This window comes from Chrysemys picta, chromosome 2, assembly GCF_011386835.1.
Source record: "Chrysemys picta bellii isolate R12L10 chromosome 2, ASM1138683v2, whole genome shotgun sequence".
NCBI classification, from domain to species: domain Eukaryota; kingdom Metazoa; phylum Chordata; order Testudines; family Emydidae; genus Chrysemys; species Chrysemys picta.
Genome location: NC_088792.1, coordinates 190,900,390 through 190,918,945, shown reverse-complemented (window position 1 = coordinate 190,918,945; position 18,556 = coordinate 190,900,390). Strand labels below are relative to the sequence as shown.

General features: G+C 41.8%; 1 protein-coding gene across 17 annotated transcripts in view; it reads left to right on the top strand.

Annotated features, from left to right (window-relative positions):
* Positions 1–18,556, top strand: part of ZNF236 (zinc finger protein 236) — a 251,431-nt gene that overhangs the window by 46,077 nt on the left and 186,798 nt on the right. For 15 of the 17 annotated variants that reach the window (XM_065585139.1, XM_065585137.1, XM_065585143.1 and 12 more), the window contains exons 8-10: positions 10,132–10,203; positions 15,863–16,066; positions 17,739–17,967. In XM_065585139.1, coding sequence (XP_065441211.1) covers positions 10,132–10,203; positions 15,863–16,066; positions 17,739–17,967 — 505 coding nt within the window. The remainder of the gene's footprint in view (positions 1–10,131; positions 10,204–15,862; positions 16,067–17,738; positions 17,968–18,556) is intronic. The other 2 variants (XM_065585138.1, XM_065585144.1) reach the window with 1 other exon arrangement.

Genomic DNA, 18,556 nt, shown 5'->3' with positions numbered 1-18,556 from the left:
TCTTGGTGCTTACGTGCAAAGGGTTTTCCCTTCTGAGAATGCTTTGGGCCCTCTCCATGTCATTGTGCATAAGCACCAGACTCCAGTGCTGATTCTGGCTTCTTCTCTGCATGCCTTGTTGTCAAGCCCTGGTGCTCTTCCTAGTCCACCGTGGAGGTTCACACCTTTGCATGAATGGTACAGAGCACCATTGAGGGGGCTTTGAAAATTCCCTATGCCACACTCTACATGAAGACATGGGAACTTTCAACCTCTTTCTTAGCCCTTCTCAGATATTGGGCTCCTTGAAGGACTTGATGCAGAGTTCTGTGTGGTTACAAATGTGACCCTACATCTAAGAGTCTTTTCAGGTTCTGACCATGGCATTGAAGTCTCATCATGTGAAGTCTAATCATATTCCAATAGACCCTCAGACTTCCGCCCACGAAATCTTATGCCCAAATAAATTTGTTAGTCTCTAAGGTGCCACAAGGACTCCTTGTTCGTTTTTATTGTGGAACTGGTTCATTCTCCATCAGATAGAAATTTCAGCAATTTATCTGCCAGACATCCAGAACATGACTGGAGACACTCTGAGCTCCCCTTTCAGTTTCATCAATAGCAGCTGCAGAGGCAATCCTGTTACCCTCAAAGATAGCTGGACATATCTGGAAGGAAGCACACATCTCAACCTTGGAACAGCACCCTACTACATCAAAGCAGTGCTCAGTCGAGAGCAACATATTCATTATCAGGGATCTTCTTTTTCTTCTTCACCTCCATTTGGAAACAGACTGTCTGATTTCCTGGGTGCGTGGAAAGCCATCACTACCGACAAATGTGTTCTAAGCACTATGGAACTGAGCTACATGTTACAGCAAAAAACTAGATCTGCTTCCCTTTCCCCTTCACTGTCCCTCACCCATCTTAGACCTACAAAACTTAAACAAATACATAAAGTTTTGTACGATATCATTGTCATACTTCATCCCATCACCCAATCCTGAAGATTGGTATGCTGCTCTCGGTCCTCCAGATGCCTGCTTTTGTGTGGCCATTCATCACACCAGAGGAGGTTTCTGAGATTTATCCTCCCTTTTGGTCTCTCATCAGCTCCCAGAGCGTTTATCAAATGCATGGCTGGAGTAGCTGCCCTTCTTCACAGAATCGCTAATCAGGTATACCCCGATATAGATGATTGGCTTATTTGGTGGCATTCCAGACAACAGAAGGCATCAGAGCAATTCAGATTCTATTTGACCAGCTGGGCCTGATTATACAGTCACTTTCTGGTGCAGAGAATCGAGTTTATCAAAGCATTGCTAGATTCAACATCAACAATGGCATACCTTCCTTGGGTCAGCTTTCAAGTGATCTTGGAATTATGCAGTTTCCTTCAACCTTATCCTCAAACAATGATGAGAAACTGTATGCAACTTTTAGGACATGTGGCCACTTGCATGTAGGTGACTCAGCATGCCAAACTATACCTGAGATGTCTTTAAGGCTGGTTAAAATTCATCCACTGTCCATTAACTCACCCTCTGGACACATTAATTCACAGATCTGCAAGTGTGCCATCTTCCCTGAACTGGTGGAGAATCCAGTTCAACGTCTCTTTGTCTCTCCTCCTCTTCCTTTCCTACTATGACTGTGGTTATGGACACATCTTCCTTCGGTTGAGGTGCACATCTGTGTCCCTTGCAAGCTCAAGGTCTGTGGGCAAACAAACCATACACATCAATGTTGTATAATTGAGGGCAATTTTCAGAGTTTTTCTGCCAAGTTTTTCTCAACCAGAGAAAGGGCAAGTATGTTCAAGTACTTACAGACAATATGACAGCAGTGTTTTACCTGAGGGGGAGGGGAGAGAGGAGGGGCAGATCAGCTTGACAGCCTCCTGACAGACAGTCTTTCTGGAATTCTTGCATTCAGAATTAAATAGGGCTGTCGATTAATTGTGGTTAACTCACGCGATTAACTAAAAAAAAAAATCGCGATTAATTGCTGTTTTAGTGGCACTGTTAAACAAGAGAATACCAATTGAAATTAAATAAATATTTTGGATGTTTTTCTACATTTTCAAATATATTGATTTCAATTACAACACAGAATACAAAGTGTACAGTGCTCACTCTATATTATATTTTATTACAAATATTTGCACAGTAAAAATGATAAAAGAAATAGTATTTTTCAGTTCACCTCATACAAGCACTGTAGTGCAATTCCTTTATTGTGAAAGTGCAACTTACAAGTGTGTGTGTATTTATATATTTATATTTTTTGGGGTTATGGAACTGCACTCAAAAACAAAACAGTGTAAAACTTTAGAGCCTATAAGTCCACTCAGTCCTACTTCTTGTTCAGCCAATTGGTAAAACAAACAAGTTTGTTTACATTCATGGGAGATAATGCCGCCCACTTCTTATTTACAATGTCACCTGCAAGTGAGAATGGGCGTTCACATGGCGCTTTTGTAATCAGCATTGCGAGGTATTTACATGCCAGATATGCTAAACATTCATATGCTGCTGCATGCTTTGGCCACCGTTCCAGAGGACATGCTTCCATGCTGATGACGCACGTTAAAAAAATAATGTGTTAATTAAATTTATGACTGAACTCTTTGAGGGAGAATTGTATGTCTCCTGTTCAGTTTTATGCAAATTCTGCCATATATTTCGTGTTCTAGCAGTCTCAGATGATTACCCAGCAAATGTTGTGCATTTTAAGAACACTTTCACTGCAGATTTGACAAAACACAAAGAAGGTACCAATGTGAAATTTCTAAAGCTAGCTACGGTGCTCGACCGAAGGTTTAAGAATCTGAAGTACCTTCCAAAATCTGAGAGGAACGAGATCTGAAGCAGAAGTCTTAAAAGAGCAACACTCCGATGCGGGAACTATAGGGTTACCATTCGTCCGGATTCCCCTGGACATGTCCGGCTTTTTGAGCTAAAAATAGCGTCCGGGGGGAATTTTGTAAATGTCCGGACTCTTTCCCCCCCCCCCCCCCCATGCAGAGCGCTCGCGGCTAACAGGGCAGCCTGCCGGATGGTGCCACTTACATGGGGCTCCGACAGCCAGAGAGAGCCCCTCCTCCTCTCCCCTGCAGCAGAGATCACTCCCTCCCTGCATTCGCAGATTGCCTCCGGCAGTCTGGAGCTCCTCCTTCATTGCTGCCCAGCGTGCCGGGACGAACGGCTCAGGCCGTTCCTGAGCAAGCTCACAGAGACATTAGACAAAGGCCAACAACAAGGGGGCCAGGGAGGTTCTGGAGGGGGCAGTCAAGAGACGGGGGAGGGGGGGCTTTTTTAGGGGTGGGGGTGTGGATAAGGTTTTGGGCAGTCAGGGTACAGGTAACGGGTAGGGTGCTGGGGGGCATTGGGGGGGGTCTTAGGAGGGGGTAGTTAGGGGACAAGGAACAGGGAGGCTTAGGTAGGGGGTGGGGTTCTGGAGGGCAGTTAGGAGCAGGGGTCCCAGGAGGGGGCAGTCAAGGGACAGGGAGCGGGGGGGGATGTTTGGGAGTTCTGGGGGGTGCTGTCAGGTGGCAGGGAGCAGAGGGGTTTAGATGGATCGGGAGTTCTGGGGGGGCTGCCAGGGGGTGGGGAGTGGTTGGATGGGACGTGGGAGTCCCAGGGGTCTATCTGGGGGTGAGGGTGTGGATAAGGGTTGGGGAGTCAGGGGACAAGAGGCAGGGAGGCTTAGGTAGGGGGTGAAGTCCTGGGGGGCAGTCAGGGGCAGGGGTCCCAGGAGGGGGCAGTCAGGGGACAAGGAGCGGGGGGAAGGTTGGAGGTTCTGAGGGGGGGGAGTGGGAAGGGCAGGGGGGGCTAGGGCAGGATGGGGCGGGGCTAGGGCAGGGCAGGGGCGGGGCTTCTCCCGTCCTCTTTTTTTTGCTTGCTGAAATATGGTAACCCTAGGGAACTACAGAACCCAAACCATCAAAAAAGAAAATCAACTTTCTGTTGGTGTCATCTGGCTCAGATGATGAAAATGAACATACGTCGGTCTACACTGCTATGTATCATTATCGAGCAGTATTCTGTCATCAGCATGGATGCATGCCCTCTGGGTGGTTGAAACATAAAGGGACATATGAATTTTTAGCACATCTGGAATGTAAATATCTTGCGATGCAGGCTACAACAGTGCCATGTGAATACTGTTCTCACTTTCAGGTGACATTGTAAACAAGAAGTGGGCAGCATTATCTCTTGCAAATGTAAACAAACTTGTTTGTCCAAGTGATTGGCTGAACAAGAAAAACAAAAGAAATAGTATTTTTCAGTTCACCTCATACAAGTACTGTTGTGCAATCTCTTTATCATGAAAGTTGAACTTACAAATGTAGAATTATGTACAAAAAATCACTGCACTCAAAAATAAAACAATATAAAGCTTCAGAGCCTCTGAGTCCACTCAGTTCTACTTCTTGTTTGTCTTAGCAACTGGCTGAACAAGTTTGTTTACTTTTACGGGAGATAATGCTGCCCACTTCTTACTTACAATGTCACCTGAAACTGAGAACCAGCTTTCGCATGGCGCTTTTGTAGCAGACATTGCATGGAATTTACATGCCAGATATGCTAAACATTCGTATGCCCCTTCATGCTTCGACCACCGTTCCAGAGGACATGCTTCCATGCTGATGATGCTCGTTTAAAAAAAAAAATGTATTAATTAAATTTGAGGCTGAACTCTTTGAGGGAGAATTGTATGTCTCCTGTTCTGTTTTATGAAAATTCTGCCATATATTTTATGTTATAGCAGTCTTAGATGATGACCTCGCACATGTTGTTTTAAGAACACTTTCACTGCAGATTAGGAATGTAAATATTGTTTAAAAAGTTAACCATTAAAATAGCTACAGCACTCAACTCAAAGTTTAAGAATCTGAAGTGCCTTCCAAAATCAGAGAGGGACGAGGTGTGGAGCATGCTTTCAGAATCTTAAAAGAGCAATACTCCGATGCGGAAACTACAGAACCCAAACCACCAAAAAAGAAAATCAACCTTCTGCTGGTGGCATCTGACTCAGATGATGAAAACGAACATACGTCGGTCTACACTGCTATGGATCATTCGAGCAGAACCCGTGGTCTAGATAATACTTAGTCCTGCCATGAGTGCAGGGGACTCGACTAGATGACCTCTCAAGGTCCCTTCCAGTCCTATGATTCTATGATCAGCATAGATGTATGTCCTCTGGAATGGTGGTTGAAGCATGAAGGGACATAGGAATTTTTAGCGCATCTAGCACGTAATTATCTTGCGATGCCAGCTATAACAGTGCCATGTGAACGCCCGTTCTCACTTTAAGGTGACATTGTAAACAAGAAGCAGGCAGCATTATCTCCTGCAAATGTAAACAAACTTGTTTGAGCGATTGGCTGAACAAGAAGTAGGACTGAGTGGACTTGGGAGGCTCTGAAGTCTTACATTTTGTTTTTTTAACAGTTTTTTTTTTTGTACACAATTCTACATTTGTAAGTTCAACTTTCATGATAGAGATTGCACTACAGTACTTGTCTTAGGTGAATTGAAAAATACTATTTATTTTGTTTTTCACAGTGTAAATATTTATAATAAAAATAAATATAGAAGGAGTGCTGTGCACTTTGTATACTGTGTAATTGAAATCAATATATTTGAAAATGTAGGAAACACTCAAAAATATTTAAATAAATGGTATTCTATTGTTTAACAACGCAATTATTTTTTTAAATTGCTTGACAGCTCTAGAATAGACATGTGCAATCACTTGGGTGCATACCCGTACTGTAACTGTTTTTAGAGATGTGTGGTACATGCCCATTCTACACCCTGCTGTCCTTTCCTCTGCTTTGAAGTCTGTTAGGTTAGGATTCAGTGTGAAGGAGCTGAGGGGACTCTAGGGCAGCTGTGCATTTTATTCTCTGACCTGGACACATGAGGAGATACTTGTTGCACGTGCTTCCCTGATGGGTACTGCTCAGGAAAACTCTCCGGCTACAGTGCACTTTTTGTGCACAAACCTGAAGTGGAATAGATATGTGCAACACATCTCAAAGAACAACAGTTACAGTAGAGGTATGTAACCATTTTTCCTCCATGCCCTCCCTTAATCTTCATCTGGCATTCTTTTACAGTACCTGGTGCTTGATTTCTATTGCTGAGTTTTGGAGATCACCCACAATGAATTTCCAATCACTTCTGCACCAGGTCCTAGCTCTCGCTTTTTTCCTCGCTCTCTTTCTTCTTAACTTTCATGAGACTGTCTTCCTATAGAAGGTGGACTCTCTGCTGTCAAGGGAATCCATACAAGGAGTCTTCCTAATCTATTGAGAGCAAAGAATTCCTGGTATTTCCTCATCCCCCCCCCCATGAAGGTGGACGGTTTAAGACTCTTTCTGGACTCAGAAACCTGAACAGGTATTTAAAGATATCAAAATTCAGGATTCTCATCTTTAGGAAGAACCACTAGAGCAGGGGTGGCCAAACTTACTGACTCTCCGAGCCACATATGACAATCTTCAGAAGTTCAAGAGCTGGAGTACGTCTGCCGGGGCTTGGGGCTTCAGCCCCATGGGAGGCGCCTGTTGGGTCTTGGAGCTTCAACAGGAATGAGGCTGAGTCCTAGTAGACGTGTCCCGTGGGGCTGAAGCCAGAGGTGACATGAGGTCACCTAACACCCCCATGTTTTTTGCCAAGGTTTGCTGGCCCTGTTCAGTCACATGGTGCTGCCAAGCCCCCTCCCTGCACTGCAGCTGCTGGAGCCGGCAAGAAGGAAGCTGTGGCTGTGGGGAGAGGCAGCAGCAAACAGTTGGGAGCTACAGGGAGAGCTGATGCTTTTGTTGCTGCCTCCCCCGGGAGCTAAAGCACTGGTTCCTCCCTGCAACTGCCTGCTGTTTGCTGCTGCTTCTCCAGGTGAAGTTAACACCTGGAGCTGCAAGGAGGGGGCACTGAAGGGAAGACGAGGGGATGTTCCTGCGGAGGTTCACTCAAGCAGTTGCGGGGGGCAAACTTTAAATTGCTGCCCCCTCCCCCCTCAGCAGACATCAGTCATTTCTGGCAGAAGACCTAGCCCCACCACTCTGCTGCAGGGCAGAGGCCCTGAGTCTGGTAGGCAGAGAATGAGAGGACGGAGCATGGGGCTCCACGAGCCAAAGTTTAACTGTAAAATTGCCAAATACGTTTCGTGAGCCGCGGTTTGGCCACCCCTGCAGTATAGATTAATGAGATTCTTCTTGGGAGATAGATGCTTTTGAATTCAAGGTTCTTCCCTTTGGGCTGTCAGCAGTCATTTTCACCAAATGCCTAGTTACAGTGGCATCTTATCCTCGGATATTAAGATATACCTCTGCACATACTTTTATGAATGGCTTTTAAAAAACAAGACAAAACAGGACTTGATATGAGCCATTGCCACTACTGTAAGCCTGTTCCACTCATGAGGCTGCAAATAAAATGGAATAGTTTAGTCTCTGACTCTCTCACAAATAGTATTTTATAGATGCAGTACTGAACTCAGTAGAAGCCAGGCTGTTCCTTCCAGAGGAAAAATTTGCTAGCATCCAGCAAGTGTTCATCACTTTATGGGCATATTCAGAGCAGACTCGTTACTTTTTCCTGTGGTTCATGGTCTCATGACATCATCAGCTTACATGACTCCTCATACCCGACTGTACTTGAGACTTTACTACGTTGGGTAGCATGACACCAAATGCTGAACATAGGCTTCCTGTAGACATTTGTCTTTGATGTAGTACCAGTGGAACTATCAACTCACCTGATGCAAGTCCAGGGACAGTGTTCTGCAAGGAGTGGCCTTAACCTTCTGTTCCTAACAACCATAATCATCAGAGATGGCTTCAATTTTTTTAAGTGACGTTTACCTGCAATTTTATCTATACTCTGTCTCTCTAATTCTCAAATATTACTTTGATGCATTTTGAATTCCAAGGATTTGGGAAAAACCAAACCACCCAAACCTAGTAATAGCTGCTTGGTTCTAAAAACGACCATAGCAAACGAGGCTTGTCATATTTTGTCTCAATCCAGTTGGATATCTAATGCTCTCAGCATGCTTTGGGGTAATGTTGGGATAGAAATTGAATGTTAGAAAGCAGTTTGTGAGAGGAATTGCTCAGATAACAATAAAGGCAGCCAAATGGCTTTTTTGTTTATACAAGTTATAACATTATTATTTAAGATCAAGGGATTTACTTTTCTGTTTTAAACAGTGTGAATACTGTTTGAAAAGCATATTTTCCCCTGCAACTATCACGTTCATTTATCTTTTTGGGGATAGGAGTTGATATTCATTCTCTCTCTCTCTCTCTCTTATTTTTATATTTACACCCACACCCATCTCTCTCTGTTTCCTTGGGCTGTTCGTCAGTATCCATCTGTTGTTCAATTATAAGCTCTTTGAGGCAGGGACCATTTTTTGTTCTTTGTTTGTCACAGTGCCTCATGCAGTCGGGTTCTGTTCCTTGATTGGGGCTCCTAAGCATAATGGTAATGCTAATTAATAGTAAAACAAACAAGTAAACAAAAAAATCCATGCACACATCCAACCCAAGAAGCTTGCTTTGACATTAAATGCAACTGTCTGGTTACTGGAATATCTTAGGACAGTGTTCTCTTTTCGTGCGGCCACAGCTGCCTGGGCGGTGATGGCAGGGCGGGGCAGGGACAAAGCAGCATCCCCTCTCCCACCCTACTCTCCTCTGGAGCCACAGATGCCAGAAGAGAAGGCAGCTGATGTGAGTTCCCCAACTTGCCGGGTGCAGTGGGATTTGGGTTTCCAGCTTCAGCCCTGAGGTGGTGGGATGACTGGCGCCATCACCTGGTTCTGTCCCCCAGCTCAACCCCACCCCAGCCCCCGCTGCCTCCTCTGGCCCTGGGTTATGGCCACATAGTGGCGGGCTCCATCTCTGGCTGAAAGGTTTCAGGTTCTAGCCGCGGGGATCCAGATCCAGTCCCGGCCGCCCAGTGGTGGCGACGGCAGGCAAACCACCCCCTTCCAATTGCCCCTGGCCCCTGCTGCATTCTCCAACCCTGGTTTCAGCCATGCACTCCGACCCTGGCTGTGTGGTGGCGGTCACCGGGCTTTGGGTTCCGGCTGTGGTGCCCAGCCACGTGGCAGCGGGTGCTGGCCGTGGGCTCACCAATCCACCCCCATCACCTTTGGCCCCTGTTGCCTCCACACCGATCTCCTCAGGGCTGTCCTTACCCATACGCAAAGTACGCAGCTGCGTAGGGCACCAGGAAATTTGGGGCACTGCAGCAGGGCTGGGCCTACACTCACCAGTGGTGCGAAGTGCAGCTACCTCCTAGCTAGCTAGCAAGTCTGCTGCTGTGAAAAATATTAACAAACGTACAAATATCACTTTTCAAAGAAGCACTCTTATGAGCTAGCAAGTCTTAAAAAAAAAAAAAAAAAAAAAAGGCAGCCAAAAAGGCAAAAGAAACTATAACAGCAAAAGACAAGAACGTGGAAAGCATCTTATTTGTTTTTATTCTGTTTAGGTCCAGTAAAGAATAGAGGCAACTGTACATTATTTTTATTATTGAGTCTGCAAAAACACCCAACAACCCTATATCAGTGTTCCCTCTAATTTTTTCCATCCATGTGCGGAAAGAATTTTGTTACGTGCACTATATCGAGCGGATGTGCGCCACCAGCAGAAACCAAAAACCTAGATATAATATATATTTTTAAAAAATTACTGTAGGGATAATTACTCCAGCCAGGACAGGTTAGGCATTTTAGAACTCTACTCAAATAATTAAATTTAAGCATAAGAGAGAAATAAAGATTATGAAATGCATAGACCAGTCAATAAACTAAAATAACACACGGTGAAAGAACTAACAACAATAGTTTGTGTGTGTGTGTGTGTGTGTGAGAGAGAGAGAGATTAAGTGAGTGAAGGCTCTTCTCTACTTTCTATGGATTGATGCTGTGGCGATGGATCCACCAGGGGTTGATTTAGCGAAGAGATTCCTGGAAATCTATCCAACCCTTGAAGTGTCTGTCTCTTTTACTCTAGCCGTGGTTTGATGTTATTGAAAGCTTATTTGTAAGTTTTACACTTAATATTAAGCGATATCTTTTTTCATTTAATACAGTAGCTTACTGTCTTTGCCATTCTTTTATTTGTAGGATCCTGTGGCCCAGCCTCTAATGACATCTCCTGCTAACCTGATGCAACCTGTTGATAATAAATGGAAGAATGTAAGTATAGAGTTTTCTTAATTTATTTGTGTCAATACTAAGATGGCAGGCATGTTAAAAGGGAATTGCAGCTTTTAGAACTTTGCAGACATTTATTAATATTATGTATTAACAAACACACAGTTCTCTGGAAGGTGGGTTGATATTTGATTAAAGGGCCTTATAGAATGCTGTTCCCAATTTGTGAATGCAAATCTGTTAATGCTTGTAAATGGTTAATTAGGACTATAGCAAGTCAATTCATAAACGTTTCCTGATAACTGCATACACAACTCCATTCAAAAACTCTTGGAAAACACGTCAGATACCCCACTCCGTTCCCTGTAGGGCAGGTAAGATGATTAGTGCACCATAAAAGGGCTCTAAAAGCATTAGGGAGTGCATCCATTAGGGAGGACTCGTGCAATGCGGGAACTGTGGAAGAGAACTTCAAGGCTGCCTTCCCAGGACTCTCTAGCAAACCCCAGCATAACAGCTGGTGGCAGAAGGTGTACTTTGAAATGCTTTATATATATATATATATAATATATACATTTTATAATTTAAAAAAACCCGACCTTCATTAAAGGCAGTTGTCTTTTAAAATATATTACTTTTTTTTGGGCAAATTTTCACTTGTTTTGTTAACTCTTTCTCTATAAGCTCAACTAGCTTTGTTTGGTGGAAAGTGAGGAAGTTATAAATAATCAAGAATAAGTAATGTATATACTCGTTCATTAGCCCATTCGTTTATAAGCTGACCCCCCAAGATGGTTAGGTAAAAATATCAAAAACCATATGACCCTTTCATAAGCCGACCCTATATTTCAGGGATTGGCAAACTTTGGCTCCCGGCCGTCAGGGTAAGCCGCTGGCGTGTCAGGACGTTTTATTTACTTGGAGTGTCTGCAGGCATGGAGCCCCGGGGCTCCATGTCTGCAGACACGCCAGGTAAACAAAATGACAATGTATTAGATATTCAATGATTCCATAGAGTTTAAAATCATCAAATTTTGGTGTAGACCTGTTTGTAAGCCGACCCCCGCTCTTTGATGCGTCATTTTTTTTTACCAAAGATATTTGGCTTATGAATGAGTATATACAGTTGATTATCTGAGAAGAGAAAGGTATTGTTATAGAGAAGAAATAAAATTAGGACTTGAAAATACTTTCTTAAGAAGGATATTTCAGCTAGAATGCTTTGGAATACAGTATACATAGTCCGTTAGGTTTGCAAGTGACATTCCTTGTATATTTTGCATGACAGCTTGGTGCTTAAGAAAGACAAGGGCTTAGTATGAATAAGACGCAGTTGTCATGTATGTAGATGCCAGATTATTCAAAAGCTTTCAAACAATACTCAAGGTGAAACTTTGCCAGAAGCTGGGAATGGGTGACAGGGAATGGATTACTTGATGATTACCTGTTTTGTTCATTCCCTCTGGGGCACTTGGCATTGGCCACTGTCAGAAGACAGGATACTGGGCTAGATGGACATTTTGTCTGACCCAGTATGGCCATTCTTACGTTCTTAACTGGTCACCCATTTCCCCCTCTTATCATTAATCGATAGGAGAAGCCATTTCTTATGCAGCAGGTGATTAAGCAGTCAGTGTGCACCCTGGTGGTCTGAATTTACACTGCTTCTAGCTTTTGCTGCTTCCTCATTGTGACAGAGATGTTGAGTGGGTGCTCCAGAAAGAAGCAAGTGTACAGAGAAAGGAGTCAGCTGTTTAGTAACTCAGCAACCAGAGCAAAATCAGCAGTGAGCAGGTGGCTAGCAAAGACTGAGTGGTAGAGATTGAGGGGGAAACTTTAGTCTACTGTACTTTTTTTCTCGGGACTTCATCCCCAGAACAATTGAGGGCAGGTATTTCAGCCACATAGTCACCTGCTTAGCATTGCTACTGCTATATGCATTTGCTCTTGGTAAAACTGTCAGAAGTGCGTTATTGCTGATTTTTATATGTTATTACCTACAACTGAAATTTGAAGTCAGTGGGCTGCAACACTCAAAATTGGGTCTTAAGTCTCTTAGGCTCTTAACTCGCATAAGCACTTGTGAAAACTTTTGTAAATATTTTGCTTTCACTAAATGCACTTTTTTTTTTTTTTTTTGTAAATGGTACAAACCCTTGTTGATTAAGGGTCTGACAAATACAGTTCTTTCCTATTTTTATGCTAGGACAGAGTAAAAGTTGTTTTAAAAAAAAAAAGCTAAACCATGCTTTTTTGTTCTTAAAAGGAATGGATGGCAGATATCTTTATTATGGAACAGTAATAAAATATTTGGTGTATTATAAGTTGGATACATAAGCATTCCAAGTTACAGCCTGGAAGGAAATCTTTGTCACTTTTATAGATATAATGGGGGAACATTATGGAAATGGTAACTAAAACTTTTCTGTGGTTTCATTGAAACATTATGACCTATGTTTGAGCATACACAACACCTAGTCTGATGTGTAGGTGCACATGCACACACATGCTGTCTAAATAGGTATGAAAGGGTTGTCAAATTGAGTGTTTCCCCTTCAATATTATGTTTAGCCAGCCCTTCAATGGAGGGTTGTCCTCCTCTTGCTGGAGAATGGGCAGCTTATAGAACTGTCAATCTAGGACTGCTTGCTCCTCTAAGGACCTCTGCTACATTCTACTCCCAGAAAATACTATTTCTGAAGTTGTTGCACCTTCATTTTGCAGTAAGTACAAAATGAAGAATATATGTATTGTTGTTAATCTGTTTAGACAGAGTTTCTGTCAAATTGAGAGCTGAGCAGAGATCTCGCCATCCTGGTCCTCAACAAGATGAACAAAGATAGTGTGTGTGTGTGTAAAACCGGGTGACAAATATCTCTTCTTGTGAGTGAGTGCCAGCTCACTTTTTTAATGTTGATTCAGAACTATTCATCCAATTCCAAGTAGGGAACTGCAAGGTGAAACAAATTTTTTTACCCTAATTATTTGGTATCATCACAAAATGTGAAGGCAAGGTCTTTACCCCCATCAGGTCTGCAAGAGAGTGTTTTAGCTATGGAAAGAGCCATGGAGGAAAAGCTTTTCAAAATGGAAAACAAACTTAGAGTAAAAGATTAAGTAAAATTCATCCTAAAGCCACTTTGGTAGTATGCAGAGAGGACTCTACTTAGCGCACCTTGAAGCAATAAGGTGGCTTCTCATTGCTTGAGGAACAGAAGTGAATATTAGCCTGTGTATGCCCAAGAACAGAATTGCATGGCCAGCAAATGTATGTTGCGGAATCCTTGTTAAGGAAATAAAAGAAAAGCTCTCTGAGTAAGAAGTAACCTGTGGACCCTTGGGGTTCTGCAGACTGTCTAAGATTTTCAAAGGGATCTGCACCTCCATTCAAAATTTTTTTAGGGATCCACAAATGAAAAAAGGTTGAAAACCATTGGTATATTCACAGGACTAAATCTGCAGTGAGGGGAAAAAGTGGATAAACCCAATAGATTGTCAAGTTAAGTGGAAAGAATAAGGCTAGCCACCCTGTTTGTTTTATTCCAGGTTATAAAAAGGAAAAATAAAATTAGCTGAAGAATGAGTCCTTGGATTTCTTTTTCACCCTTCTTTCTAAGGATGAAGAAGAAAAGAAAGAGGGAGAGAGCCAACATGGGTGGAGAAATTTGATTTTTAGACTTAACAAAAATTATTTTCAGCATTGTACTTTGTTGTTCTGTTCAAAAGTTATTTAAATTTTTGGAGTAAAAAGAGGTTGAATCAAAGAAGTGAAAAAAATGAAGAAGGCATTACCTATATAGTTCAGAGAGGAAGTTTTATGATCCATTACTTTCTAGTCTGGAACAGTTTATTACAAGGAGAACGAACTTCCTCATATAAAGGCAGAAGATTGAAGATTAAAACAAAATCAAAAAGATAAACCTGACTTGTCTGAAGAATGTTGCTGTAATATGACTAGTTTCTTTTTTTCTTTTTTTTCTTTTTTCTTTTTTTTAAAATCAACAACCTTGTAATTGTTATTGAAGGAGATTTTCCAAGGACTTGGCATATAAAGTGAGGGAGGCTTTTAAGAAGAAAGCAATCAGTACCATGTGCCTCTTATTCATTTAGACCAAAATATTTCTGCAAAGAGCTGAAGAATGGATCCCCAGTAAGGATAAATCTATAAAATTAGCTTTTGGATCACAGCTATATTATTTTTCTTTGTGGCAGGTGCCCACAGGTACCCTCTTAAAACAAACAAACAAACTGCAGATGGTTTGCTGGCAGAAAATATAGAGGCTCCGCTATAGTGACTGAGGCATTGTAAAACTGAGAGCCAAGTAAGGTAATTGTTAGCTTCTGCTGAATACCAAACTGCCAGATAAATAGAAGAGCACCATCTGTCATCAGGAAGTGATAAAAGGTGGTCTCCTGCTTAAAGCAAATGACAGGGACACTGGACATTTGCAAAGCACCCTAAGTATGAAGTAATTATATTAGAAGTAGTAACTTATTCTATACAATACAATAAAAGTTGTGAAAAACGTGGTAGAGATGGGAACAGATAGCTTACCTTTGTTGGCCACTTTCCTACAATGGAGGATTGGTTAAGGAGGTTTGTAATATAAGGCAGCCTTTTGGGCAGACTGCAGGCAGAGAGCCTCAGTTTCCCCTCGTGGACTGTTGAAATAAAATGTCACCAAGGTTTTTTCTTGGTCAGAAATATCTCTCCTTGGGGACTGGATATATTAACCTAAATAAAACTTCAAAGAAAAATCAAGATCCCAAAACAAAGTCCACCCAAAAGTTGATACAGAATGAAGGTTTTGCTTCCATACTTTGGTAGACCACTCCAGGCCCTGTGGGACTGGACTCTCAGTCCTAACTCCCAGGACTTTCTGCTGGAGTCTGCTCACTCCTAGCAGTCTCTGATCCCTGAGCATTCCCCCCTGCTTACAGCTTCCTGCTGATCTTCATAGGGAAATCTGCTGATTTCTCCCAAGTGTGGCTTCTTAGTAATCAGGGTTGGCTGTCCCAGGTCTTCCATCCCTGTTACATGGTTTCAAGGGGAAAAGGGAAATTTGTCTCAACTGTTGACTTTCTTTCTCAGCAATATGTCTACCAATATGATGATACACTTATTCACAGAGTTTATTTTATATAATTTGTTGACTGTATTACTAAGTCACACACATATACAATAGTCTCTGTTTCACAAAGGCTTAACAGTTTGAGTTTAACTGTGAAACTATGTATCACTGAGGCATCATTACTGTTATTAAATATTCTAGACAATTTACAAATATACTTAAAGTATTTTTGATAAAAAATAAAAGCTTTTTGAAGTATTTTTTGTGATTACATTTACTTTTTTGTGTACCCTTACCTGCAAAATTCAGTAGTTCAAAATAGGTCACCAAGCTGTATGAATTGGTGAGGGGCCAATATTTTATCATAAACTTAATTCAAGCTGTAAGCTTACAGCTGTAGAGCTTGGGAAAAACTCCTTCTGGAAGGAGAATAGAGGAGCAGTCCTTTAGTGGAATCAGCAGTCCTTGAATGACAGCTCTGTAAACTTCCCAGTCTTACATGAGTGGACATCCTCACAGTGGACAATTAGCAGACGTATTTCAGATAAAGAAAATAGACTGGTAAGTCAAACTTTCTTTATACGTATCTCTTTCATTTTCCTTTACAAATATACCGCTGTATATTTCAGGCCACACATTTTCGGTCTCCACTTCTTCAACAGACAGAAAACCAAGTAACTTCAGCTGCAGGTCAACAAGGGCAACAGGCTGTAACAGATGTCATTCAGCAGCTCCTTGAGCTGTCAGAGCCAGGTCCAGTGGAAAATAACCAGCCCCAGCAACCTGGCCAGCAACTCAATATTGCAGTAGGACTCAATCGAGACATTTTGCAGGTAGGGTGTATTTACATAATAAGTAGTTTAGCATTCAACAGTGTCTTTGTAATTATCCTTCTAGTGAAATCAGCAGTTGATTACAACAATAAGGTGTTTGTATGCCTGAATTGACTTCTTTGCCTAACGGGAAAAATTGAAATAATGAAAATACAGTGTGCAGAGTGCAGCAAGATGTTTCTTTGGCCCCATTATGTGATCAGATTGGAATGCAATAAATACTAGTTGGAAGTGAATGACACTAAATATTTTTTAAAATTAAGATTGTCCTTTTGTTTTTTCTGTGGTCCATGGACCACTTCTGGCATTCAAGGATCTAAATTGTGGCCATCCAGGATGAGCATGTTAAGAAATTTTCTATTTGATTATGAATTGAGAATTTGTTCTCTGAGCTGCACCCTGTGATGTTTAAGCTGGAGTATTTGGATCAACCGCATTGCTCCAACTCTCTCTCAAACCCATTGCTGTCCAATTGCCTCTTAATCGTTCCTTTGTAGCGTCAGGGGCTCAGTTGGCAGAAAGGGAACAGAACAGGGTAGAAAATATTCATCTTAAATATTGGTCGTGGCCCCTTGATCTTTCTCAAATATGTTCAGTCTTCAAGCTGAAAAGGTTGCACACTATTTATGTATTAGTCTCTCTTCTCTTGAGCATCAACCAACCACACTATTCATCTGAACCCCTTTTTGAAACATTCAGGCCTTAATTCTGCAATGCACTGTTATCCCCGAGCAGAGCCTTATCAGGTCAGTGGGGTTCTCTGCAGGTACAATGAATTATAGGATCAAAGCCTAAGGGCTGTCTACACTAGAGAGTTAGCTCAGGTTAATTATAGCGCTCAGGGCTGTGAAAAATTTCAGAGCCCTCAGTGATGTAACTAAGTTGACCTAAGCCTCAGTGTAGACACCACTAGGTCGACGGGCTAACATTTGTAGTGTAAACATACACTTATTCTATGAATCTTAACTGCCCTCTCCCCACTAAAAGAGAAAAAATTGTTCTGCTTTGAGATTAATTTTTCCAGTTATTGGATGTATATCTGTATTTTTTAAGTACAATTTAACATATAATCTCTACAACTTTAATGGAATAATTTTTTTTTTTAAATTAGAAGTAACTGGTAAATAACAACTGGAATGGAGATTTAAGAGAAAACACATCTTTTTAATTGGGCTTTGTAGATTCAATTTGTTTTCTCGGAAGTCATTGCTTGTACATGTGTTGCTGGAGAAAATCCAGTTCCAGTTCAATTATGTAATTAATAATATATGGAGATATACCTATTTCATAGAACTGGAAGGGACCCCAAAAGGTCATTGAGTCCAGCCCCCTGCCTTCACTAGCAGGACCAAGTACTGATTTTGCCCCAGATCCCTAAGTGGCCCCCTCAAAGATTGAACTCACAATCCTGGGTTTAGCAGGCCAGTGCTCAAACCACTGAGCTATCCCTCCCCCCAAAGTAAACAGATTACTGTTTACCACCTTTGTAAAGGAAAGATCTCTAAAACTTTGCAATTTTGAAATTGAGCTAAAATTTTGTAGTTGTAAGACACTTGATTAAATTCCTTTAATCATAACTGTATTGATCCTATATAGTTGTTTGAGCAGAGCAAATTTAGAATAATTTTGTTTAGTTTTTCTTTCCTAATCTTCTAGTTTTGTTTTGCCTTAGCAAGCCTTAGAAAACAGTGGGCTGTCTTCAATTCCAGTCTCAGCGCATCCTACAGACTGCAGCCAGGCTAAGAATCCTACAACACAGGATCAAAATCCAGATGTTCAGAATCTTTCTAACCATCAAGCTGACCCTAATAATGCAGAACAAGATAAAGAGCAAGAAAGCCCAGATAAGATGGATAAAAAAGAGAAAAAGGTTATAAAGAAAAAATCACCATTTTTACCTGGTAATGTTGGAAATGTTTTCTACATACAACTTTTGTGCAGTAATAACTACAATATCTTACAGTTTTCTGTAGCACCTGTCACTGTAGTGTAGAGGAATTTCCTAAAATGCATACAGTTGATATATCAATAAAATGCTTATGGAATTTCAAAAACACTAACACTTCATTTATTTGTTTGTTTTTAGCAGAACTTGTGTGTGTGCATTGGTTTCCATTTTCTCTTCCCCATTCTGTGCATCCAAGTTTGGATTCTTCCTATTCATCCTTAGTTCAGATTGAAGATCAGTACAGTAAAGGCATTGCCAGTACTGCTTCAGTGCCAGCCGGTTGAAGCTCTGTGACAAGCAATACTTAAGCTCCTGTGGCTCAGAGTTTAATAGTCATCTTATGTTGCTTGTTCTTCGTGTAGGAAGCAGAGACTTAAGGTTGATTCCAAAACAGGAGTTGCATGCCCTACACCATTCTTCAACCAGCTCAGACTCTTCTGGCACACTTTGACCACTTAGGTCCCCACCCCCAGGGGGGCGGAGAAGAGGTACTATGTACCTGCAGAGGGGTTTGAGTTTCTGTTCTTTCACCCCCCACCTAA